Source organism: Rhodamnia argentea, chromosome 1, assembly GCF_020921035.1.
Source record: "Rhodamnia argentea isolate NSW1041297 chromosome 1, ASM2092103v1, whole genome shotgun sequence".
NCBI classification, from domain to species: domain Eukaryota; kingdom Viridiplantae; phylum Streptophyta; class Magnoliopsida; order Myrtales; family Myrtaceae; genus Rhodamnia; species Rhodamnia argentea.
The window spans coordinates 3232634-3260257 of NC_063150.1; the positions used below are offsets into that span (position 1 = coordinate 3232634).

Genomic DNA, 27624 nt, shown 5'->3' on the forward strand with positions numbered 1-27624 from the left:
CCAATCCTTTTTAACATTATTATTTCGATTAGTTTAACCCCTGAATATTATCATAGATTGTGAGTCCTTACTTGAATAAATTAGTTATGTGAGAAACAAATGCTTCCTATTTATCATTAATCACAATAATGGAAGTAGTTAGAAATTTGAAAACGTCAAAAAGGATTGGTCATACCTTTACATGAAATTTCAGAAATTGGCCTGAAGATAATTCCTAACACTAAAGAAATGTAAATAATTCGTCTTTTGAGGTTATTATGAGCTGTGCGAGCTCAAAGGAGGCAACAGCCTCTGCTTGCCTTTCTCTATTTCTATGGTTGCCTAAAAAATTATTTTGAATAGGAGACGTGGTGATATAAACACAGGATCTCTTTATCACATAGAAATTACGCATTCGACCACCAAATTAATCTCGAAAGTATGGGATCTCCCCTATTGTTACATTAAATCCCTACTATTGAATAGGGGTGATCGGTTCCCGATCCGGTTTGGTCCCATCCACGAACCAGGAATCGGACCGACTCGTCTTAGGACCGGTCGAGTCCGGTTCCTGGGCAGTCCAAATATTAGCCAGGTTGCAATAGATTTTCTTTTTTGTGACTAGACAGGAAATGCCAAATGAGTGTGCCCCGAACTGTGACAAAGCAAGAATGAAATTTGAAGCACGCTTTCACCAAGCGAATTGAACAGTGAGATCCTTTGGCAAATTTCGTTCCTTGTTCCCTTTATGCACACAACGTGAAGGAGTCGTGGACAATCTTCCCATAGATATGCTCCCTGTAATGCCTTATTCCTTGTTATGTTGGCTGACCAACCATGACGAATGGCCAAATATTTTCTTCAATTCTTGCATCTTTATGAAAGCAGACTGCAGATGCATAGAGAAAGTACACAAAACAATGTCCACGAGCTCGACAGAGTCCCAAAGAGGCAATACAAAAAAGAACAAATTAAGTTTCTGCAACAAGGGAAAAAGGGCGAGGCGTGAGACGTGAGAAAGGGAAAAAGGGCAAGGCGTGAGAGTCTGAGAGAGGCTAGGAAAAGAACTAAGAAGAGGCTGCGAAAGAAAGAATACGTTAAGTTACTGATTACGTTTAAGAAATTAAAAAAGATTGAAATCTTTCGGTCCCGGTCAGGTCCTGTACACCTAGAACTAGTTACCGGACCATCTGGACGCCTGTTCCAATTTAAGGACCGGGAACTGGATCGCCACCCTTTAGAACAGGATTCAGCCGGTCGGTTCGGTTCCGATGGCTCTCGGTTCGGGCGGTCCGACTTGTTCACCCCTACTACTAAATCTGTAGTACAAATCAATCAAACAAAAATTTTATCCAACTTTTTATAAAGATTGACCTCATGATACATGTTATATGAACATTATAATGGGAAAATTACCAAAAATGTATTATATATATATATATATATATATATATTGTACTTGTGTCAGTTTAGTTCTAAACCTTTTTTTCTTCCAATTGAGTTTTAAAAATTTTCATATTTTGTCAATTGAGTCCATTCGACCAATTTTGATCGAAAATTGATAACATGAATATTGGCTGTCCACCTGCCATCTTCTGTGACACTAGAGGCGCTGATGTAATATATATATTTAAGGAATGGAGGAGGAAGAAAATAATAAAAAGGAAAAATAAATAAATGAACAAAAAATAATTCAAAAAATATTAAAATATTATTAAAATTACTCACGTCATTGTCGACCATGCCACGTAGGATAGTTAGTATCCGTGTAAGCGATTTCCAATCAAAATTGGCCGGATAACCGAATATGCACAAATTCAAAAGGATATGGCTCAATTGGCTAAAACAAAAAAAAGTTTAGAACTGAATTGGCACAGTTGCAATAGGTCTAAATGTAGCGGCTAATCAATCCTCTCCATTTTACTATCTCCAAACTCTAAAAGATTTGGAAATTTAAACTCAAGCCCCCGTAGCACAAGGACCATCCACTGGACTCTTTAACATGCAAATGAGTTACATTTAAATGCTATTGGCATGCAAATGCAATATTGATATTTTGTTTAGAAATCAGTGTAAATCCCTAATTTTTCTATTCGATAAATGGTTAAACAAAATTATCAAAATTTAGGTTTCAACAAAATTTTGACACCGAAATAAGCGTCATATGAAAGATCAATAAATTTCTTAAACAAGAGATGTAAAATACTTTAACAAGGAAACATACGACACAACCATACATATATTATTCATTATTAAGCAAATGCAGATTACACATTCTCACGATAGATCACGAGCAACAGGATTATATGTAGTCCGTGGCCTTACGACACACTTTGTGACAAACAACACCGTACGTACATACATCAAAACCTCCTCCTACTCTCTCCAATCCACAGTGCCTCTTGACATTCTTAGCCACGTTATTGATAGTAAAGGCTTCAAACCTTCAAGTTTTGTGCACCCTAATGTGCACCATGGCAGCACTCAAACTTCACAATGTTCTTCATCACCCGGGGGCAAACCGGGCACTTCACATTCTCCGGGACGTACCCGACCATGTTTGGAATGTAGAAGTGGTGGCACGTCTGGGGAGCCACCACCTTGTCGTGGTGCTCCTTGAGCACGACGTCGAAGGTCTTGCCGTCCACATTCACTTGCTTCTTCCAGGTATCGTACTGGACCAGCACCTTCGATGCGGAGGCCAAGGGCGTGTTGATCACGACCCGGGTCCCCTTCGTGAGGAGGGCGAACCCACCGTCCTTCTTGAAGTTGGTGTAGAGCTTGAGGACGTCTTGCAGCAGCGGGTCGAGGATGTCCGCCTTCCCCTGCAACATGGAGAACATGCAGCTCTCGAGGCGAGTCCAGAAGAGCTGAATCTTCCCGACGTTGTATGCCACAATGGAGTTACCGTCCTCGATGATCTTCTTCAAGGGCGCTTCTACGTCGGTCACGTTCTTCGTGTCTTCGCCTCCGTACAAGAAAATGAGCTTCTCCGATTTGATCTGATTGATCGAAATAACATATCATCATGTAATCCATTCATGTAAACTATCCTTACAGAACAATCATGATAGAAAGTTAAACCTAAGAGAATGCACATTTGAATGCCATGACTTAACTCGAAGCCGATATCAATTTTGAGCAGTTTAATTTGTTCTTTGGGGCTATTTGGATGATGCTCTTGTGACTCAGACATCGAAATCCACAGTGCTAGTCCGAGTTCACTTACCGCAGCCTGCACGCCAGGGGCTATAGAGTCGTTCACAAGGAGCTCGAACCAGCTGATTTCGCGGCTTCTCCAAAGGGTTGTCACCACGCCGTCCGTGAAAGGAAACGCATTAAACCCCCACATCCTAATCATGCTCATCGCGTTCTGGGACTCGACCTTCCCTTGCGGACCCAGCACCACCACCATGGGCTCGTTCCTGAAGTGCCACTTCTCCTTGATGATCCTGATGGCCACCTTGTTTACCAGGGTCGGGTAGTGCGTCGAGCACCACGGCATCTGGGACTGCAGGTTCTCGAAAACGTTGGGCAGGTCCTCACCGTCTTGGTCCACGACTGGGATCCACAGGATCTCGTGACTCTCCTGGAACTTGGGCTCGTTGTAGATCTTCACGAGGATGGAGAGGTCATGGGAGGACAGCTTCAGGTCAGAGATGAGCAGCAACACATTCTTCCTCCTGAGACATTCGATCTTATCCTGTCGACCCACACGTAAACCAGATATCATCAGTCTCACTCCTAAAATCGAAACGAAAGCATTCCTGATGAAATCGAAGTTGGTGCTAAGGCGTTCGATCATATGCTACTAAAGGCTAACCGTGGTCTTCTTGGAGCCAAGGTAAAGCGGTTGAGGATCGTCCTTGGTGTAAAACAGCGCCTTAATGAGCTCCACATTGTCCGTAGGCGCGTTAAAAAGCCGCTGCAGCCTCTGGTACTCTCTAATCTCCTCTGGATCAACAAACATCTTCTATCAGATTCGTCAGTCCGTTATCATGAGCATTGCATAATCGAAGTTCTCTGATCCTATTCGATTCGATTGCGAATCTCGTGGCTCACCCTTTTTTAGTTTATACTCCTCCAGCTGCCTCTTGATGCTGTGGTGAATCATGTTCACTTTGCGAGTGAATGCCGGCAGATCTCGTCCCTTCGACCTGATGGGAAATTAAAATGACCATTCGTTAGGAAGTATGAGTCTTTGAACTAATTCGACAAAGAGCTACGGTCAAGAGCATAAGAAGTGTACTCGTCGGCCGGGGTAGTAGTGATAAGGGCAGTGAACTGGATTGAGCAACCGAGGACAGTGATGATGATCTGATAAACGCTGGAAGTAATGTCGATGACCTTAGCCAGCTCTGGCACATCCTTGCTGTCGTGGTCGAACTCCACGATGCACTGAGTCATTTCGAGCGTGGTCTTGATCAAATCATTCAGCACTCCGAACACTTGGATCTTCTGCAGCTCGAGAGGCTTCGTGATTGCAGGCAACCCCTTCAATACGGCAATGGACTCCGCCAGCTTGTCCGAGGGCTCGATCTGAGCAAGCTGCCAGAAGTCGCCATAGTACAGGGCCAAGGACGACAGCGTGACCACGGCCTTGGCGACCAATGAGTAGCTCGATAGCTCGTGGAAGATCGCAGACATCGTTTCGCGCACATTCTTGGTGTCCAAGGCTTTGCACGTAATCTGCCAAAAATGATTGTGAATGTGTTTGATAAATATTAGAAACTTTTGAAGTTGATCATGGCACTTTAATCTGTGCCAAATAGTGCGGATATTCAGAGTCTAGTAGATAAGTTTACAGCTAATTAATCAGGCTGGATAATCACAATCTAGCGTGTTCTAATTTCTAAACCAAGATCAACTATATAGATCAAGTTCTTCATAGCGACACTAAATCCTACTCTTCGAGGACGCGATTGGAGTTCGATGTTTAAGGCATGAAGACAAAAAATCATGTATGATTTTTCAGAGAACACTAGAACTGATTATCGAAAGTGATTAACATCTTCACTAAGGATTACCTGGCAAGTAACTTCACTAATTGTCGATAGAGGGGGAGTGAAACCCTCCTTCGCAGGCTTAAATTCCGGGGGCGCAGTTGGTGCCGAGGTTGCCTGCACGAATCCAACCTGGTTAGTCGCTAAGGCGACTGTTTTTTTTTTTTTTTTGGTCCAACGCTAAGGCGACTGTTGGACGATGATTCGATAGGAAAAATAACTTAAATGGGCCCCCCACATAACACGACAAAAATGTTCAGGTGCACCATAATAGCCTTTGGATGTATTTCTCACCTATGCTAAAACCTAAGTCGTCCATCCAGGGTGAGCAAAAATATCGGGATCCATCCAAATCGGACTGGATCGGATCGGACCGTACTCAATCAGCTGATTTTAGGTATTTTCACCTGGTACCGATTCGGCTTTTAGTTCCAATTTGCTGGAACCGGCGGATACCAGTTCGGTTCCCGATTACATGTGGGAACCACCTAACAAGACTAACTAAACTGGACCTATTTATATAATATAGACATATATTTTTTTAATTCAAGCCATCTCACGTGAGGGCTACTCCATGAATGCAGTCCTCTCATATCACATCATTTTGTTTTTAGCTGCATCTATTTTTGAATATCTAAAAGAACCCCTTTATGTCATTTTAGCAATAAAATTTGCAAGGATAAAGATGAAGCCGAGGCATGGCTCTGTGGCTTGAAAGCATAAATTTCGTGATGCCGTCATAGGAAAAGACGTAATGGAATTCCATCTGAAGCGATTGGTTCCATGGATCCACCCGGGAACCGAACCGAACTGGTGGTTCGGTTCTCGGGTAAATCCATGGAACGAATGGGTGGTTCACCGTTACCGTTTTACGGAACCGGTAGCTAACGAGCGATTCTTGATTTAGGTTGGAAACCACCCATCCTAAAACCATTCACTCTAGATCCATCTACCTCAACCTCATGTATGTTTTCTTCATAACAAGGATCTTTGTACTTGATAGTCTATTTGCTTTTACTTTATACATAAAGAAAGACAGTGCCCTTTTTGCCTATTTTTCTAGGTCTTCCGCCAAAGAGCTTCAAAATAGGAAAAAGAAAAACGCTTCAAGTTTTAAAAGAATTTATGAGAAAAATTGTGTACGATTTTACATCTTCATATTCATGTATTTTAAAAGATTTGAGATGTTCCCTTTGGTATAAAAATCGTACTAAGAAAATCATAAGTTTTCTTAAGCAAAAGTCATTTCTGTCAGATCCTATAACTTTTGGACCCTCGGAAAATTCTCAACCTTTAATCATCCTCGTCAACTTAGGCAAGCTAAAACAAATGCATTTAAGGCACCATAAAAAAACAATAGATGATAGAGTGTATAGATTTTGGGATAGAAAAAGCCCGCTATATTTTCTCCATCTGCTTGAGAACATTTTTTAACCATGCCTTAGCCAATTGGTAGATTAAAAACATTAGTATAATTAAAATTTATCTTCGAATAAATTTAAGTGTTGACTATATTTATATTCATAGCTCGTCAATTAAAAGTTCTATCGGAGATAATTTCTTCCAATGAAAGCTGGACGAAAACATTGCCCCAAGAAAACATAAAAAGATTGCCCAAAAAACCATAATCTTATTGCATTTATGCCAATTTAGGTCCACCCAATTTTGGAGCGGAATCTCACTTTTTGGAAATCTCAAATAAAGGAACGTGGGAGAATAGGTTTTTTTGAAGACCTCTCCCTTCTTCATTATTCTAATCATCTAAGTTTTTCAATTGTATCAATTGGGTCTTAAATCTTTTGACAATTTTCAACTTAGTCCTTCTAGTCAATTTTGACAGAAAATTGCTTACATAGACTCTAGACGTCCTACATTACATAATTGGCATTGACGTGGATAATTTTAACACTTTAAAAATAAACCAAAATTGCCTTATTTTGTTTTATTTTTTCCTTTCTTTTTCTCTTTTCTTCTTTCTTCGCTCGTAATCAGGCCTCAGCAAAGGCCAGTGAATGCCACAGGCACAGGCTGACCTCGCCGGCCTCATGCAAGGCTCAAACTCACCAAACGCAGGCGAGCTCGAGCCTCACCAACCTTGGGCCATGCAATTCTGGCGAGCTCGAGTCTTGCGCGAGGCCCACCATAGCTAATGCCCAACGACTAGCTGAAGAAGGGGAAAAAAGAAAGAGAACAAAAAAACAAAAAAAAAAATAAGTAAAATTCAATTTTTTTAAAAATAATATTGCCTACTTGGAGAAGACTGGGCATGTGGGAACAGGGTCAGTAATGAGTCAGGTAAACTTGAATCTTTAACTCAATTAAATCACGATATTTTAAAAGAACGTTAAACTCGCTTTGATGTTTTTTTTGGTAAGGAAACTCGCTTTGATGTTTGTTCTTCTCTTCGTAAATAATCACCAAAAAAAAAAACCTCCGTGAGCTGGTTCTATAATGGAAAATGTGATCCATGTCAACTAATTCTCGAGGGCGCCAAATTTCTTATTCGACATTTTATACAATGCCACGCGACACGACCGGACCCGGCCAACATTTTTTTTTTATTACCTTGTTCGGGTTAACCACATTGTCGACAATGGTGGTCGAGCCTTTGAGGGTGTTCTCGACGAGGGCGAAGAGGGCCTGAACGTCGACGTCGCCCTCGTCGGGGGCGTGGGTGTCGACCATCTGCTTCATGAACTTGTCGTCGTCGAAGACGGGGAGCAGGCTGTTGAGGAGTCCCTGGTCAGGCTGCTTGGTTCGCTGCTGAGACCCGCCGAAGACCACCGAGATGAGCCGGCCCGCCATGTCAATGGAAGAGAGGAGGAATGCAGGGGGAGAGAAGCTAGGGTTTCGAGACGACGATGAGGAAGAAGTAGAAGAAGGTGGTTTTGAGTGGGGAGCTGGCTATGAAAGTGCTTTGGCTTGGGCACTCATTTATAGCGGCTGGAGCGGAGGAGGGAGACGAGTGGGCACGTGCGACCCAGAGTGCGCGATGGAGTGGGTAAACTGGAGATGCTATCTTGTGGTCCCAAATTTTATCTTCATATCTTTTAGAAATCCTTTATTCTAACACGTGATTTTCAAATGGAGAGAGATACAAAAACTCTAAATGAGTTAGATAGGTTCGTTTCGCAAAAAATAAATAATTTAAAAGATATATATCTTTTAAAAGCGATCACTTAATTAGTCAAGGAAAAAATATATTCATTATTGATGATAATTTATGTCTAAAATTTTTCTTAGATGATGAAAATATTTTTTGTTCATTCTTTTTTTAAACGTCATAATCAATCTTTTTTTTAAAAAAATATTCTTCAAATTATTTATTTTTCACGAAACAAACAAATTATTTTCAGAAAATTAATTCATAAAGTCACATGTCATATTATCGTTGAATTTTCTAGTATTGAATTTTGCCAATTAATCTTTTTACATACGATTATCTCAATAGTTTGAATATGTTTAGATACTTTATGGTTATAAAAAAGAATACCAAAGTTTACAAAAATAAAAAGTTAAAAAATGTCCCCTCTGACACTAATGCCTCAAACATTTTCTTGTGTCGCTAAAAATCATGATTTATGCCTCCAATTACGCCAAGGTCAAACGTCTTTTTGTATCATTAAACCTTAAACTACGCTCACTATATACTAAAACTTCACACTTTTTTATGTCACGAAAAATCCCTCTTATACCAAGTTGACCAAATACACTCCGTCACAATTCTGTTATCATGAAGGTCCATTAAAAAAAAAACCCTTAAACTTTGACAAGTTGTCATCTTAACAGATGAATTCCTAGTGGATTCTGATGTATATAAGCCATAGCCTTGTCAAACTTGCAATTGGATGAACATCACTTTGGACTAGATTAGAACCATATCAAATTCACGTCAACTCCGTTTGCAAGCCGTCACGTTAGATCTTTAATGGTTGCCTTGGACTGAATTGTGACGGAAGGTATTTTTTGGATCACAAGTACAAATTTTGGATATTGGTGACCCAAATGAAAAATATTTGGAGTATTGATGTCACAGTTGACATAATTTAAGGTTTTTTTGTGATATCCAGAAGGTATAAATCACACTAGTACTAAAAAGTTTGGAATATTGATATAGCAATTGGAAAAGTTCAGGTTTTTAGAGTAGACGGAAGATATATATCACACTAATACAAGTTGTGGGGATAGGTAACACGAAACAAAAGTTTGGGTTATTGATGCGGCATTGGACAAAGTTTTAGGATTTTCAATTGTACTTTTTCACAAGTAAACGGTATATTCTCTCCAGATCCATAAATTCACATCCATTTCATCATATAATTTCTGGATTTTTTTATTTTTTTATTTCAAAATGCTGTCATCGATTGCGCAATCGATCCATGGATTCTTCCTCAACTGTCTCCTTCCATTTGCCCTCGCAAGGGAAATCGAAGTCAATTGTGGGGCTCACGGGGTGATTAACACAATTCCTTATATTTTTCACTCCTTTTTTTTTAAATTTTTTTTAAGGTTGTCATGTCTTTGGCTCCACTGCTTCTAATAGGAATTAGTAGGGTGGACCCTTTGGACACTCTATATGATTAAGTATATGGTCATTGTTTCCAACTTTCCATTGTCGCAATGGCACATCAGTTTCACATCTTTGATGATGATTTGAGCGTGTCACTAATTTTTCCAATGTTTATAAAACTATAAACAAAATAACGTTCCGCATATAATGGTACACTATGATTAATTGCTATACTAAGCCAACTCTACACAAGTTAATTTGCGAATCATAATTAAAGCAGTACATTCTACATAATGAAAGACTTTCTACACTTTGAGAAAGCCTTGTGACGTAATAATTCTAGAGGATGAAGAGTAAAATTGGGAAAGCAACACGAATGGTCCTTGGATTTTGGCTCAATGTTCATTGTGCTACCTAAACTATCGGTAAAATCTCAAACTACAAGTTAGACGTTATTTGATGACGTGGACTACTATACGTAGAGTTGGACTTTTGAAAATGATAAGTCAATATGTCTATCTTTTTAACCATCTATTTGGAAAAGTAAAAAAAAAAATGAGGGCATTAACATATCCATTATTATATCATGATTTGATATGAATATCATACTTAGATAATCCATGTGCACTGTTATTTTAATTCGCCGTTCAAACTTTATAGGACTGGAAGCCACATCAGTAAATTTTATTAACTTGGATTAACAAAAAAGGCAACAAAAAACATTTTCATATAGTTTAGGGATTAGATTGGACACTTATATATGAAGTTAAAAGTTCAAGAACAACATTACACGTTGAACTAAAATTTATGGATTATTTGTGTTATTTTCTCAACAAGATTGAATAAAAGAGGTGATATACACAGTATAATAGCAAATGAAAGAGGTTGGCAGTACCTTCACCAAAAAACACACCGAACATTCAATTGAAAATTAATCCACGACAGGATTATTTTTGTCCTTTGGACAACTGAATGTCATTACTTTGCAAGAACCAAACAAGAAACTCATAAAAGACTAATGAACAGTTTATCAATTTTGATCCAAAGACCAATTACATGCAGGTGATATATGAAGAGTGTAAATCTTAATTAGAATCCCATTATGAAATTAAATTAAAAGAAAACTCATATTAACTGGATCGGATGTTCTCCTTGATCCTCAATCTTTCTTGCGTGAAGCGACAAAAAAATAAATTAATTAACGTACAAAATAAAGAATGTGCGCATTGCATAGCTGTGATTCTTGTCAGAGCCACAATTTGCAACAATCTATCATAAATTGGTCGATCATACTTATGGTTGTAAATCGTACACGTGTAGATGTATAAAACATACATATGAAAAGATAATAAGGTGGAAAATTATTTTTGACCAGTATACAAACTTAGAGCACAGGACCACGTAGACTTTTGTCACAGAATAGTATAATCTGAGGAATCTGTGGCCTAAATTCATCTAGTCTCTATCCGTATACAACATGGCCTCGATGGCTAATAAAATAATTGTGTGGTGGATTTGGTTTAGTATTTCAAATGGATTTTGGAGAAATGCAAGCCCAAGTGGCCCTCGCCCGGGCAGCTGGCCTCTTGCCGACAAGATCTAGCCTCCTCAAATGTGAAAATGATGTACAATAACTAAAGGGGCAAAATAGAAAAATTAAGAAATTAATGAGGGCAGTTTTGAAAAGAAAAAAACCTTTTAGCATTTGACCAAATGCTGAACCAAACATTTCAACATTCTCCCAAAGGATTTTGGAGGCTGAAAGCCTTTTGGAAAAGTCAAACCAAACGCACATTAATTCAGTCCTAAACTTTTCAATTTTATCAATATAGTCATAAACATTTTCATAAAATTTCAATGTAATCCATTTGGCCAATTGCCACTGGAAATCGCTAACGTGGCAACCCACAAGTTATCTACGTCCGCATGACATGTTAGACGGCCGGAGATAATGGACGTCGAGTCAGAAATTTCTAATGGAAATTGATTGGAAGGACTACATTTAAATTTTGCACGAAGGTTTATGACTACATTAACAAAATTGAAAAGTTTAAAGTTGAATTGATATCCGTACAATAAGTTTACAATTGAACTAGTAATGTCCCTAGCCGGCCCTAGTTATTTCCTCTGCCTCTACCTTCACAAGGTTTTCTTCTTTAATTTCTATGAAGGGGAGGGTTTGAGCTAGATCTCTCCCTCTCTCCCCTTCTTGGTGGTTTTGGTTCTCTATCTATTTTCCTTGTTTTCTTCCCGTTTGGGAGCTTTTCTCTTCTGATTTAGTCTAGATCTGGAAGCTTTTCTTTCTCATTTAGGGGAGATTTCTATCCCGATCTTGTCTAAATTTGAGATTTTTTGCGTGTATATTTACGAGATTTCGATTTTCTCAAATTTCATTGGTGAAGAAGTTTAGTTTCGAAGGAGATCAAAGGAGCTTTGTGAACGTAGATCGGATAAGCTTTGTGAAGGTTTCGCTCTCACCGATGTCAAATCTATTGTTCATCCTTTTTACTCTGCTTGGTGATAGTGTTGGGGATGCCAAACATAGACTCGCACCGCTGAAAAGCAAAGTCATAGCATCGGGGAGTTTTCGGTGTGTGCTTATTACTAAAGGCGAGTTCGGTGATCGGCCGTCAATTTTGATTAGGTGTGTTCTTTGAGTGTGTGAACTCTAACTTTATTATGATGATTTCTCTTGTTACATGGAGTTTGTTCTGTTTTGAAATTGTTTGGGATTTATTTTGATTTGAAGTTGTGTTCTTTTAATTGAGATATTTCTCTCTGGTATTTCGATCGAGGAAGTGAATGAAATACCATTTTGAGAAAAAAAAAATTTCCCCAATATTTAAGCCATAAAGTACTTATGACAAAAAAAAACCCAATAAAGTACTGGTGCTTCACTAAAATCAAATTTTGGTGTAGTAAATAGTGACAATAGATTAAAATCATAGGAGCACTGTCTATGTTTAAAACAAGGAAAAAAGTTATAAAAAAAAAAACCTTCAAATTATGCTCCACGATACTTACCATTGATTTTTTTTTTATTACACTAAAAATTTCAAACTTATACCCGTATGATACATTTATCCTAAACTTTTTTGTGTGACACAAAAAATCCCAAACCTATACCTATATGACATTTATTTTTTGTCAAGATTCCATTAACGAACGCCATTAAAAATCTTTTGTGGCTACCTACATGAATGACGAAAGCGATACAGTATTAACATAGAGCTCACTTGACAGAAGTATGTCAACTCGTTATATTTTTTTCTCGTTTTCTTTTTTCTTTTCATTTACTTCCTCCTTTGCTTTCTTCCTTGGTTGGCAATGGCAACAGTGACGTTGAGGATGGCGATGGAAGTCAGGGCTGTGGTGAAGATAAAGTAGGAAAAAAAAAAAAACCTTGACATAAGATAAATATGTTACGCCAGTACAAGTTTGGTGTATAAAAAGCTTGGGATAAATATGTCATACAAGTATAAGTATAGGATTATTGTATCACAAGGGTACAAGTTTGGAGCTTTGGGTGTCGCAAATAAATTCAAGTAAATATGTCAAAGTGAGCCTAATTTTAGGTCTTTTGTGACTTTTACCCTTAGGACAATCACACTCCTTTGTTACATGGGACTTGTGTTGCCTCCTCGATAAATGGACAACGTTAATATTCTTATAGGTTTTTGAAGTTCTCAAAATGGTTCTCATAGACATTGTATGTACGAAAAACTTTTCAAATTGGACGACGGTTCTCATGAAATTGGGAACATTTACAGCTCATTTTGCACCGACTCGATTTTGATTTTGCAGAGGCTTACTTTGCGTCCTATCACGGATCACTTCGCGTGGACGTTATTTTGATTTAACTTGTCGCACACAATGATTTATTTGGAGCAAAATGGATGATGGTTGCTCTCGCTGGATCCATTATTTTGATCCACTAAAGTCACGATCACTAATCGCTCCGAGTGGTTAATTTGAACGACATGAAATAATCCATAATCTCCTCAGAAAGCTCTTTTCGATGAATATATTGCTTATTTTTCCGATATATTATTTTTTTTTTTTTTGGTAAGGATTCCGATATATTATTGAACTCTATTATTTCCATTTTTCTCTTTTATTTTTAATTCAAATTTTTTGTGCTCCATTCGGCATAGATATCTTCTTCTTAGCTTAAGATTAATGCCTTTTAAACATGTTTAACGTTAGTCGTTGTATTTGGTTAACTGTTTTCAACTCAATCAAATAATGGTAATATCTTAGTTCGCATATTGCAAGAGTTTTATATCTTCATTCCTAAATGGGGTTAAAAGTTACTGATAAACGTGATTTAACTTCAGTCAACTGATTAGAAGTTGTAATATCACAAGACACTTTTTGATGAAATCCATATGCCAAAAATTATCGTTTAAAATATGTAATCTACTTGCTTTTAGTATAGCGCTAAAATAGTGCCACTGAATTCCAGTGTTCTACTTATGATAGTTACTACTAAAGACAAAGCAAGGCTACAATGCAGGCCTGTTCTTATTGTAACTGTGTCAATTCCATGCTAAACTTTTTTTTTTTTTTTTTACAATTGAATCTTAAACCTTTACATTTGTGTCAATTCAGTACATTTAATCGGACGGCATTGAAGTGAATAATTTTTAATAATATTTCATTTATATTTTTTAATAAATTTTTTCCCTGTCTTTTTTTTTTTTTTTTTTTTTTGTTTTTTGTTAGGGCGGAGGCTGTCGCCCATCGGGCGAAGGACTGTGAGTCCTTGGCAGCCGCCGACCATCGGGCGAGGGCCTATGAGCCCTCGTTGGCCCTTGGCAAGGATAGCGACCCTCACCCGGTGGTTGGCGACCGTGGAGGTCACCAACCCTAACAAAAAAAAAAGACATGAAAAATCTATCGTATTATTTGTTTCATTTCTACTGGAACAATCACAAATTATTTAAAAAAAAAACATAAAAATAATAAAAATTCAAAAATTATTGAAGTATCATAAAAAAAAAATTATCCATATTAGTGTCACCCGCCAAATTGACTGAACTGGCACAAATATAAAAGTTTTGGAACTCAATTGGCCAAAAAAAAAAAAGTTTAAAATTGAATTGATACAACCGCATTAAATTTAAGGCTTTTTTGGCGATTTTCCTTTTTATAAGCATTCATCGAAAATAGCTTGACCCATTCAATCATTAAAGAGACAAGTAACATCACACGGGTCATGAGTAAAATCACCTTTTTTTGGGTTACCAATAAGGATGTCAATTCACGTGACTAGAAATTATAACAAACGACCATCGAACGTGATATCAAATGATGGCAACATCACTATATCTTAAATGAAATCTCAAATTCAAGTCATGTCTTAAGTTAATTTCTACCTAGTTCATTTTTTGGGTGGTTAATTTCTACCTAGTTCGTTTTTTGGGTATTTAGTCTCTCACGTGAATAGATTTTTCGATTTCTATCTACGAATAAGCTCAATAGTTATGAGTTGAAATGAATATTTTGTAATGAATGTGAGATCCATACAGTAATGCTGATAGAAAATGACTCCAATGGTTGATCTCCCTTTACCATTTTTGCGGATCCAAAAGATAAAGAAAAGCCTGAGCGAACAGTATAAATTCACACTTGCGCACATGACATCGCCGGATCATGGCGATCGGCTTTTATGGTGTCAAATTTTCCTCGCGATTCTCTTGATCATTCACTTTTTCTCGTCTTGGTTCCATCATTCGCCTCGGAAACCGCCCTTTATTCATTATGCAAAACCCGCCTTTTCAGTTCCCAACGGGGTGCCATGATGCATGTGATATTATTCTCAGCACTATGCAGAATTATTCCAAGTAATTCTAATAATTGAGCTATCGGAACTGGGCAAATGGGAATTTCTTACTTCCAATTCAAAGTAATTCAAAGTTGGGCAAACCCTAACTTTCACCATACATTTCACCTGACATATCTGAAAAGTATATGATCGCATGAAGCAAGAAGAACTTAAAGGAATTATCTTCACGTAAAAGAATATATAATGTTGTTTCTCTTAATTGTCAGTTACAGTAATGCAGGATCCAAAGATTTGCCTTCATATCGCAGGACCTTAGCTCTTACTTCTTATGTTGGAAATGGTGTATTCCTTCTTGTTCTTTATTCTTTATCTTTTGCATCTCAATTATTTTTTAATGTTCCCTCCAAAAAAGAAAAAGAGAAGTAGAAGCAAACTTATTACAATTAAGGTTAATATCAGGAAAAGTCCTTAATTGATACACTTATGACAAATTTATCTCTAACTTATTTTTTGACCACGAAAAATCTTAAACCGATAACTTGTAACAAATTTATCTAAAAATAATTCTTAGAACTGGAAGACCTGTGACGAATTTATCCCCCATTAGTTACCTTTGAATTTTACTTTCAAATTGTTGAGTTGGATGATACATGTTAGTTGGCAGATGTATCCGTTTAGGATTTTTACCTTCTGTTTGTCATAAGTGTATCGATTAGGGTTATTCAAGGTATTAACTCAATCTAACGAACACTCACAGAGGGCAAATTTGTCATAAATGTATCAATTTGGGGTTTTTGATGGTAAGGTAAATTTGCCACAGATAGATTAATTTAAGATTTTTTGTGATAAAAAAAATTAACTCGTGGTAAATTTATCACAAGTACAGAAATTTGGAATTTTTTCTAATTAAAGAATTATTTTTTGGATAAATTTTTTACGAGCAGATTAATTTAGAGTTTTTTATTAAAAAAATTAATTTGGAATAAATTTTTCATAAAAGTATTAATTTTGAGTTTTTCATGATGTTAAACTTACAATTATTAAGAAAGAAAGGTAAAACAAAAAAAAACAAAAGAAAAATTGATGGAAAAAGAAAGGGAGAGAAAAAGAAATAAAAGCAGCACCAGCACGTACCTCACGAGAGCTTGACAATAATGACCAGTTGTGGGGTGTACCCGAAGATAAGAAATGAGCGGCTGAGGTTTTACGCACATGGCCATTCGACCACGTGGTCTGAAAAGATAAGACTCGGCGTGGCGTCAATCAAAGCAAACAGGGACAGGGACGACCCCAGCGATGGTGATTTGTCGGAGACGAGGCATTTGCATGGGAATGCATGACCAATGCGAACGAAAGGAAAAAAAACCACTAAAAATCTCAAATTATATCCATTATGACACATTTATCTTTAAAAAAATTTATATCACAAAAATTTCTGAATTTTTATTCATGTGACACATTTATCCTAAACTTATACTAATATAGCACATTTATCTTATTTTTTTTATTTGTGACACTAGAAATTCTAAATTTATATTTGTATGGCATATTTACCTCAAAATTTAGGACAAATATGTCACAAGCTTACAAATTTGAGGTTTTTTATGTCGCAAAAAGATAATTTGAGGTAAATATGTCACATTGATGTAAGTTTGAAATTTTTTGTGACATAAAAATTATTTGGGATAAATATGTCACACGAGTACAAGTTTGAGAGTTTTTGATGTCACAAAAAAAGTTTAGAATAAATGTGTCACACTAGACACAATTTAAGACTTTTTGTGGTATTTTCCCTAAACGAAATATAGTATTGTGAAATGAGTCAATCATTTGACTCTGAAAAATACGAAAGTCCAATATTTATCTCAAGTAATCTAAATTTTTTTTTTAAAGTAAATGTGTCATACTAGACATAATTTAATAATATTATATTTCGAGAAATACCGTATCTCAAATTTGACAATCGAAATACTTTGTGTCTCATATATCGAGAAAGTATTGCATTTATCAAAATGGTGACAGGAATGGGACCTGGGTGAAAGGAGCTTTAAAGGGGATGCGAAGTTGGGCGGAGTCCAAGGCAGGATTTTGTACGGAGAACGCGGTGAATCGTTCGTCCCAACATGTGGTGCTCGTCCAAGATTGTATAGGGCGAAAGATTTTCTCCAGGTAAAAGAAAGAAAGAAATGAATAAAATACCAAAAAAGGAAAGGGAGGAAAAAAAAAAAACCAGAGAGGCAACAATTCACGTGAGGAATTTAGGTGGTCCTTGGACTTTAGATGGTTTTGGTTTTATGCTATGTCCCGCTCTGCGAGGATTGTGGGTCACACGTTTGGCCAATTTAGAGTGGCGATTGAGATGCGTAGGTACATCGACATGCACTAAATTTAGGGTTTCGGTCAACGGCCGTTCAGAGGTGAGGGATCGAGTTATTTCTTATGCCGACAGTAAGATCAATAGAAATGGGAAAAAACTCCAGCAAAATCTCTAAATTATGTTCACTATAATACATTTATCCCAAACTTTGTTATAACACCAAATTTATACCGGTGTGGCACATTTATCCAAAAAAATTTCTCTTGATACCAAAAACGTCAAATTTATACTGAGTAACACATTGACCCTAATTTTTTTTTTGTGACACTAAAAACTCAAAACTTACGAGCATAAGAAAAAAATTTTGATAAGAAATTTTTTTTGGTAAATGTGCCACACCACTATAAGTTTAGAGTAAATATGTCACTTTAATACAAGTTTATGATTTTTTGTGTCACGAATTTTTTTTATAAACGTGTCATAATGGATATAGTTTAAGATTTTTAGCGATTTTTTTCAATAGAAATCAATGTAGAGCTATTGAATATCTGGCATGAGCTGACTCAATACTCAATTGTTATAATGTCGTGGGGCGGTCCCATTAAAAATTAATTTCTAAAAGGAGTAAATGTAGTCGGTAGCTAAGAATTATTTTTCCTACCTAGACATCATATCAGTGGCTATACATTACCTGCCCCCCTTTGTCGTTCCTTTTAGAGTGCGGATCGCTAATGGTCTGAGTGGTGGTTAGGTGGGTCCATTCTTCTAATGAAAAGGATTTACTATCTATTGCTTACGTACTAAACATATGGCGGGGATGGAGAAATTGTCCAATCAATCCTAAACATATTATACGAATGATAATTCGGTCCTAAACTTTTCAATTTTGCCCATTTAATCTGAAAACTTTGCATGAAATTTTAATGTAGTTATTCTGAATAATTTTTTCCTAAAGTTACCGACACTTTGATGAGCCACTTGGAACGGCTGACAATAATTAGACAGCTAATTTTCTCCATGTCAAAAGATGCTTAAATGAAAATTATGTTGTTGGAAGGAGAAACATTAGAAGGGGCTTAACGTGAAGTAAATTTTACACAAAACATTACTTTATTTTTATTTTTGTGTCCACGAGAGTCACGCACACTATATCATTAGCTTAGACTAGAAGGCATTCTTTCTCACAATGCTATAATTCAACGAAGGGCCATTCACACAAAGAAGCAAAGAAATGATGGTGGGGCAATTGAGAACATCAATTCTCATCAGAATCATGCGACAATCAATAATTCCGGCACATGCATTTGCATTCTCCTTTTTTATTAGCTATATTTCCATATCCCTTTTTTTTTTTTTTGGTAGAATTCCAATATCATCTTTACTTTGCTTATTTGTCAAATCCATGTCCGCTGACATAGTTATACACTTAGCAACTTCCAAGGGTTTACAAACTTCGTTTTTTTGTGGAAAAGTCAGCATGATAACTGAAATATCAACCAAAGTCATTACACTTATATTTCTTGGACATCCTCATAAAAGGAAAACGGAAAAAAAAAAAGACAATAATAAAGATAGTCCTCGGTTTGGAGTTTCCACCATCCAAAATCCTGCTCGTTGAATTTATTGATTCCGATTTATCTTCCGCCACACCATTTGCTTTCAATCAAATGTCGCCGAAAGACCCTCGATGTTCTCGATCGGCCAACTCGGGTTCTGATACCGGTTGTTTGGAATCGCACACCGGTTCCAGAAAATAGCCCAAGCAAACAATCCACGTTAGAAGAATATAATAAGGAATTTGAAGAATACACCAAAGAGTTTGTTATCGAAGTTCACCCAAATTTGAGCTATGACTTTAAGCAAAGGCACTTTGTCAATCCACTAAATTTCGAAGAAATTATGAATACAATGATAATCTTCTGTCAAGATCAAGGCACAAAGAGATTGAGAACACGTCTAAAGCTGTCGCGGCCTTTCTTTTTCTTTTTTCTCTATTCGCTACTCTGCTAGAGCTTAATAGCCGCTTTATATTGTGTAGCTTTTAACTTAAAAGAAAAAAAGAAGAGAAAAGGCAAAAGCAAAAGAAAAAGAAAAAGCCCTTAATAAAATTTGTCTCCACCCACCAACACCTAGTAAAGAAAAATAATTAGCCTTTTGGGTTTATTATGAGCTGCGAGAGCTCAAGGGGGGCAGTGGCCCCTGCTTGCCCATCCCTTGTTCTATGGCTGCCTCAAAAATTATTTTGAATGGGAGACGTCGTAATATAAAAACAGGATCTCTTTACCGCATCGGAGCTATGCATTCACCCACCAAAAATTAATCTCGTCAGTATGAGATCTCGCAGTTGTTGCATTCGATCCCTACTACTGAATAAGTAGTACTAATCAATCAAACGAAAATTTATCCGACTTTATATAAAGATCAACCTCATTATATATGTTGTAAGCAAAAGCATTTTGGAAATATGTGAACATTGTGATGGGAAAATTACCAAAAAAAGCCATAAAACTAATGCAATTGTGTCAATTCAGTCCTAACTTTTTTTGTTTTTCGAATTGAACCCATAATATTTTTCACATTTTGCTAATTGAGTCCTTCCGGCCAATTTTGGCTTGAAGTTGATGATATGGATACTGACCGTCCTATGTAGCATCGGCGAAGCTGATGTTGATTCTTTTTTTGAAGTTTTTTCTATCTTTTCTTTTCTCTTCTCTTCTCTTTTTTGAATTGTTAAGGGAAGGAGAGAGAGAGAGAGAGAAGAATAGAAAATTTCGACACGTTGAGATGTGTTGTATATTAAATGTGTGTGTGTGTGTGTATATATATATATACACACGATAAACTATCATTTTTATGATTATTTCAATTAAATTAATTTGATTCAAATTCATAAACAAATAAATAATTTAAAAAATCCTAGAATTGGTCCCACATCGACGATGAGGGAGTCAGATAAAAGCAAAATGATTTGGGAAGATGAGAACTAGAGCACAATATCTCAAAATTCATAAGCATGATTTTGTTCTCTCTTTTACGCCTTTCTTGCTCTCTTTTTGAAAACTGCGAAACTGCCGGTCGAATGGGAAGATGATGGTGAGGATGATGTAATTGAAATCAACAGAAAGCATGGCATTGTCCTGAACGTGGGATTTGTACCTGGACTCAAAGTTGATTTCATCCCACTTGTGCGGCTGGCGGAGGTAAAAATGATTTGGACTTGGAAACACAACTCCATGATTTGTCTAGCATATAGGGATTGTCACGCAATTGGACATCCTTGGCCACGTTATTGATAGTAAAGGATTACAATTGTCACGCAATTTAGGTGTCAACAAAATTTTGGCACTGAGTTTCTAATGAGAAATTAATATATTCTATAAATAAGTGACGTGAAATACTTTAACAAGGAAACATGCGACACAAACAACATAACTTATTCTTAATTAACCATACGCAGATTACACATTCTCACAGTACATAAAAAGACCACGAGCTACAGGATTACATGTAGTTTGTCGCGTTACGACACACACTTTGCGACAAACATCTTACGGACAGACGTCAAAACCTCCTCCTACTCTCTCCAATCCACAGTGCCTCTTGACATTCTTAGCCACGTTATTGATAGTGAGGGCTTCAAGCTTTCAAGCTTTGTGCACCCTAATGTGCACCATGGCAGCACTCAAACTTCACAATGTTCTTCATCACGCGGGGGCAAACCGGGCACTTCACATTCTCCGGGACGTACCCGACCATGTTTGGGATGTAGAAGTGGTGGCACGTCTGGGGAGCCACCACCTTGTCGTGGTGCTCCTTGAGCACGACGTCGAAGGTCTTGCCGTCCACATTCACTTGCTTCTTCCAGGTATCGTACTGGACCAGCACCTTCGACGCGGAGGCCAAGGGCGTGTTGATCACGACGCGGGTACCCTTCGTGAGGAGGGCGAACCCGCCATCCTTCTTGAAGTTGGTGTAGAGCTTGAGGACGTCTTGCAGCAGCGGGTCGAGGATGTCCGCTTTCCCCTGCAACATGGAGAACATGCAGCTCTCGAGGCGAGTCCAGAAGAGCTGAATCTTCCCGACGTTGCATGCCACAATGGAGTTACCGTCCTCGATGATCTTCTTCAGGTACACTTCTACTTCGGCCACGCCCTTTGTGTCTTCACCTCCGTACAAGAAAATGAGCTTCTCCGATTTGATCTGATTGATCGAAATAGCAAAATCATCATGTAATTCATTCATGTAAACTCTCTTCTTATCCTTACAGAACAATCATGATAGAAAGTTACACCTAAGAGAATGCACATTTGAATGCCATGACTTAACTTGAAGCCGATATCAATTTTGAGCAGTTTAATTTGTTCTTTGGGGCTATTTGGATGATGCTCTTGTGACTCAGACATCGAAATCCACAGTGCTAGTCCGAGTTCACTTACCGCAGCCTGCACGCCAGGGGCTATGGAGTCATTCACAAGGAGCTCGAACCAGCTGATTTCGCGGCTTCTCCAAAGGGTTGTCACCACGCCGTCCGTGAAGGGAAACGCATTAAACCCCCACATCCTAATCATGCTCATCGCGTTCTGGGACTCAACCTTCCCTTGCGGATCCAGCACCACCACGATGGGCTCATTCCTGAAGTGCCACTTCTCCTTGATGATCTTGATGGCCACCTTGTTTACCAGGGTCGGGTGGTGCATCGAGCACCACGGCATCTGGGACTGTAGTTTCTCGAAAATGTTGGGCAGGTCCTCGCCCTCCTGGTCCATGACCGGGATCCACAGAATCTCGTGACTCTCCTGGAACTTGGGCTCGTTGTAGATCTTCACGAGGATGGAGAGGTCATGGGAGGATAGCTTCAGGTCAGAGATGAGCAGCAACACATTCTTCCTCCTGAGGCATTCGATCTTATCCTGTCGACCAGCATGTAAACCAGATAACATCAATCTCACTCCTTGAATCGGAAACAAAAGCATTCCTGATGAAATCGAAGTTGGTGCTAAGGAGTTCGATCATATGCTACTAAAGGCTAACCGTGGTCTTCTTGGAGCCACGGTAAAGCGGCTGAGGACCGTCCTTGGTGTAAAACAGCGCCTTAATGAGCTCCACATTGTCCGTAGGCGCGTTAAAAAGCCGCTGCAGCCTCTGGTACTCTCTAATCTCCTCTGGATTAACAGACATTCTTCTATCAGATTCGTCAGTCCGTTTTCATGAGTATGGCAACAAATTGAAGTTCTCTGATCCTATTCGATTCGATTGCGAATCTTGTGGCTCACCCTTTTTTAGCTTAAACTCCTCCAGCTGCCTCTTGATGCTGTGGTGAATCATGTTCACTTTGCGAGCGAATGCCGGAAGATCTCGTCCCTTCGACCTAAGATCAAGGAATTAAAGTGGCCATTCGTTAGGAAGTATGAGGTTTTGAAGTAATTTGACAAAGAGCTATTGTCGAAAGCATAAGAAGCATACTCGTCGGCCGGTATAGTAGTGATAAGGGCAGTGAACTGGATGGAGCAACCGAGGACAGTGATGATGATCTGATAAACGGTGGAAGTAATGTCGATGACCTTGGCCAGCTCCGGAACATCCTTGCTGTCGTGGTCGAACTCCACGATGCACTGAGTCATTTCGAGCGTGGTCTTGATCAAGTCATTGAGCACTCCAAACACCTGGATCTTCTGTGGCTCGAGCGGCTTCGTGATTGCAGGTAACCCCTTCAAGACGGCCATGGACTGTGCCAGCTTGTCCGAGGGCTCGATCCGGGCGAGCCGCCAGAAGTCGCCGTAGTACAGTGCCAAGGACGACAGCGTGACGACGGCCTTGGCGACCAATGAGTAGCTCGATAGCTCGTGGAAGATCACGGACATCGTTTCGCGCACATTCTTATTGTCCAAGGCTTTGCACGTAATCTGCCAAATGGTTGTGAATGCGCTTGATGAATATTAGAAACTTTTGAAGTTGATCTTGATACTTTAATCCGCACCAAATTGTGTGGATATTCACTATCTAGTAAATAAGTTTACATCTAATTAATGACGCTGGATATTCAGTCTAGCGTGTTCTAATTTCTAAACCAAGATCAACTGTATAGATCAAGTTCATCGTAGCGACACTAAACCCTACTCTTCGAGGACGTGATTAGGATTCAATGTTTAAGGCACAACGACAAATAATCAAGGGAAATTTCTAATTTCAGAGAAAAATAAAAGTGATTATCGGAAGTGATTAACATCTTCACCGTGGATTACCTGGCAAGTAACTTCACTAATTGTCGACAGAGGGGGAGTGAAACCCTCCTTCGCAGGCTTAAATTCCGGGGTCGAAGCTGGTGCCGAGCTTGCCTGCACGAATCCAACCTGGTTAACTGCTAATTCCAACTCTCGTACAATGATTAGGTAGGAAAAACCAAAATCATTTAATGGTCCTCCTCACATAACACGACAAAATGTTCCGGTGCGCCACAATAGCCTTTGGATTTATTTCTCACCTATCTTAAGACCTGAGTGATCCATCACCTCAACCTCATGTACGTTTTCTACACAACTCAAAAAAAAATTCTACCAAAAAATTAGCACAATTAAAAAATTTTAAATTAAATTGTTACAATCGAAAAATTGAGGATTTTTTTGATAAACTTTTGAAGAAAATAATGACCTGATTCATTAGAATAAGGACTGGGCATGTCGGAACAGGGTAAGTAAATAATCTTTAACTCAATTAAATCACGATAATTTAAAAGAATATTAAACTCGCTTTGATGTTTGTTCTTCTTTCAGTAAATAATCCCTTATAGAAACAAATATAAACTCCGTAAACCGATTATATAATGGAAAATGTGACCCATTTCAACTAATTATCGAGGGGGGCAAGTTTCTTATCTGACGTTTCACACAATGTGACCCGACCCGACCCGACCCGGCCAACAACATGTTTTTATTATTACCTTGTTCGGGTTAACCACATTGTCGACAATGGCGGTCGAGCCTTTGAGGGTGTTCTCGACGAGGGCGAAGAGGGCCTGAACGTCGACGTCGCCCTCGTCGGGGGCGTGGGTGTCGACCATCTGCTTCATGAACTTGTCGTCGTCGAAGACGGGGAGCAGGCTGTTGAGGAGTCCCTGGTCAGGCTGCTTGGTTCGCTGCTGAGAGCCGCCGAGGACCGCCGAGATGAGCCGGCCTGCCATGTCAACGGAAGAGAGGAGGAATGCAGGGGGAGAGAAGCTAGGGTTTCGAGACGACGATGAGGAAGAAGAAGAAGAAGGTGGTTTTGAGTGGGGGAGCTGGTTATGAAAGTGCTTTGGCCTGGGCACTCATTTATAGGGGTTAAAGCGGAGGAGGGAGACGAGTGGGCACGCTGCGACACGAATGTTCTCGATGGAGTGGGTAGACTGGTCATGCTATCTTTGTGGTCCTAAATTTTATCTTCAAGCCTTTTAGAAATCTTTTATCATTACACGCGATTTTCAAATGAAGAGAGAGATTACTCCCAAAAAAAAAAAAAAATGGAGAGAGATGTACGAATTTCATATAAAAATTTAAAGCGCCCTTACTTTTCTAAATAAAGATATAAAATAAATATTTTTCCAAATAAATAACCTGAATTACCTTTTTATTTCAAAAAATAATCTGATCAAAAGTATTTTTGTTATTTTCTTTTTTTTTCCTTTTTTTTTGGGCTGTTTTCCTTTCCTTTCCTTTCTTTTCTTTTCTTTTTTTTCCTAGCTTCTCGCCCGTGGCTGATCTCAGGCAATCGAGGGGCTGCCTCGCCCGCTCTCTAACCGAAGCCCTGAGCTTAGGAGATCGCCGTACTCCACAAGGTTTCCAATCCGATTCCGTTGATTGAAAGAAACTTGGAACTCGGGTTGCGGATCTGGAATCCCAGCTCGGCGAAGCTCATGAAGAGCTGAAGCATCTTAAAGAGCAAAGGAGAGCCACCTTGTAGCCAGGGAAACAGACTCGCACCTGCTTGAGTTGGCTGAGGTCCTGAGGAGGAGGATGAGACTGCTCGGGGCAAAGAAGAAGAAATGGCCTCAAAGCTGAGGCAGCTAGAAAAGGACCTAAAAGCGAGAAGAGAAAGCAACGTCCAATTGAAGAGAAGTCGGAAGCTGCGGAAGGACGTAAAGAAGAGCTAGAAGCTGAGGGTGCAGATAAAGCAGGGGAGGAAAGCAGCAGATGCAGTAGCCCCTGCTCTTGTTGGTGGTGTTGAAATGAATGGGAGGACTCTGGGAAGACGTGGTTCTTCCGCCCAGGCGAGGCGCTCGCCGGTGGCTGGCCATTGCCTCAGACCGGCCACTAGCGTGAAGCTAGGGCAAAAAAGAAAAAGGAAAACAGAAAAAAGAGAAAAAAATTTAAAAAAAGAAATGAAGAAAATGGTCATGACTAAGCTTTTTCTTTTTAAATAAAAATGACATTTCAAGCTCGTATTTGAAATAATATATACTTTAATTCCTTATTTGAAAAAAATAAAAGCACTTCAATCTCTTATTTAAAATTTTTTCAACTTTAAATGAAATAGGCTCTCTTTATTTTACGAAAAATGAATCTCTTATGAAAAATATTTTTTCGAGAAGTCAATTTCCAGAAAAATAATTATATTTTTTAGTGTTTGGTTGAAATATGAAAAAGATTCGAAAAATATTTTCCATTATTTGATATGAAAAATTAAATTTGATGTTTCACCATATACTCCTTTTAAATTATTTTTATTTTCCTATCTTTCTATTCATTTTTTACTGTTTAAAAAAATTGAATTTTTTTAATATTTTAATTATTTATTCTTCTTTCTTATGTTGTGTTTTTTTTTTTTCGATTCCCGTAATTCCTCCCGACCCACCTTGCCCTCTCCGGCTCCGACTCCGCCCTCGCGAAAATCCCCCACTAGGCTCGGCAGCTCGCTCAGCCATCAATCGGCCACAGGCGAGCTCGAGCCTCGCCACAAGCCGGTGATGCCAGCCCGACTGAGGTGGACGATGCCTCGCCTCACCAGAATCGAGCTTGAGCCTCGATTCCTCCAGATCTGGCGAGGCCCAGTGATTGGACCTCTTGCAAGATGGCGGGGATTCGGCGACTCCTCGCAGAGCTGGGGTTTTGAGGCGAGGGAGAGAGAGACGAAGATGACTAGTTGCGGAGGAACTATCCAGGATCGAAAGCAGGTTTGGGAGGGATCAAGGAGAGAGAGAGAGAGAGAGAGAGAGAGAGGAGTGTAGGGAATTTAGAGAGAGAAATAGAGAGGAGTGAGAGAGGAAAGGGGAGGGATTTCGGCTCGAGGAAGAGGACGAGAGCACGCGTGAGAACCAAAGGAAAATGACTTCTGTTTTTTAGAAATGGAGAAAACATTTTCCGGGAAAACTTTTTCTATGAAGCAAAGAGAGCCTTTGGTTAGTTTATTTCACAGATATTTGAAAAATATTTTTCAAAAAACGATCGCTTAATTAGCTAAGTGGCACTGTATCGACACATGACACGCCGACACATCATTTCTAAAAAAAATTAGAGAATTCTGACACGTTATACATTAAATACATACATGTATAAAAATATACATTTAATATATAATGTGTTGAAATTCTCTAGTATACATTTAATGTATAACGTGTCGAAATTTTCTATTTTTTTAGAAATGATGGAAATATTAGTTGTGATTAGAATTTTTTTTTTTTTGCTAATTGGATATATTAATTTTGGAGTAACTGGATATATGACTTAAGTATATCTATTTTTGATAAATTTACTTTTTGATCCTTATTTTATTGAAAATGCTTAGAATTAATCGGTGCATGTCAAAATGGCATGTCAAAATGCTGGATTCGCATGTTGTTAGTGTGTTTGGAGCACTAGTCATGTGTGGATCACATGTCAAGGTTGCATGTCGAAGAGTGTCGAACACGACACGACACGACACGGAAGCCCCCAAAGAATAGTGGTGCTTCATAGTTAACTAGTCAACGAAATATGTATTCACCATCGACAACAATTTATGTTTAAATATTTTCGTAGATTATGAAAATATTTTTTGTTCATCCATTTTTTAAATG

The 27624-nt window shown here is 38.5% G+C and overlaps 2 protein-coding genes and 1 long non-coding RNA gene across 3 annotated transcripts in view; 1 reads left to right on the forward strand and 2 right to left on the reverse strand.

The window, feature by feature from the left end:
• The window catches only part of LOC125312837, a 26793-nt gene extending 12230 nt beyond the window's left edge, over positions 1–14563 (forward strand). Inside the window, exons 2-4 of the long non-coding RNA XR_007196894.1 lie at positions 6987–6990; positions 9526–9531; positions 14551–14563. This is a non-coding gene — a long non-coding RNA (uncharacterized LOC125312837). The remainder of the gene's footprint in view (positions 1–6986; positions 6991–9525; positions 9532–14550) is intronic.
• On the reverse strand, positions 2295–7925 carry LOC115748749 (protein SIEVE ELEMENT OCCLUSION B-like). Its single transcript, XM_048272442.1, has 7 exons — positions 7548–7925; positions 5007–5099; positions 4229–4668; positions 4042–4136; positions 3803–3933; positions 3209–3682; positions 2295–2981 (listed from the first exon to the last, which is right to left on the reverse strand). Exons 1-7 carry the CDS (start codon positions 7785–7787, stop codon positions 2442–2444), a joined length of 2013 nt encoding a protein of 670 aa, XP_048128399.1. The 5' UTR covers positions 7788–7925; the 3' UTR covers positions 2295–2441.
• Positions 14564–21010: 6447 nt separating the features above from the next.
• On the reverse strand, positions 21011–24884 carry LOC115748710 (protein SIEVE ELEMENT OCCLUSION B-like). Its single transcript, XM_030685300.2, has 7 exons — positions 24535–24884; positions 23840–23932; positions 23061–23500; positions 22871–22965; positions 22629–22759; positions 22034–22507; positions 21011–21797 (listed from the first exon to the last, which is right to left on the reverse strand). Exons 1-7 carry the CDS (start codon positions 24772–24774, stop codon positions 21258–21260), a joined length of 2013 nt encoding a protein of 670 aa, XP_030541160.1. The 5' UTR covers positions 24775–24884; the 3' UTR covers positions 21011–21257.
• Positions 24885–27624: the final 2740 nt, after the last annotated feature.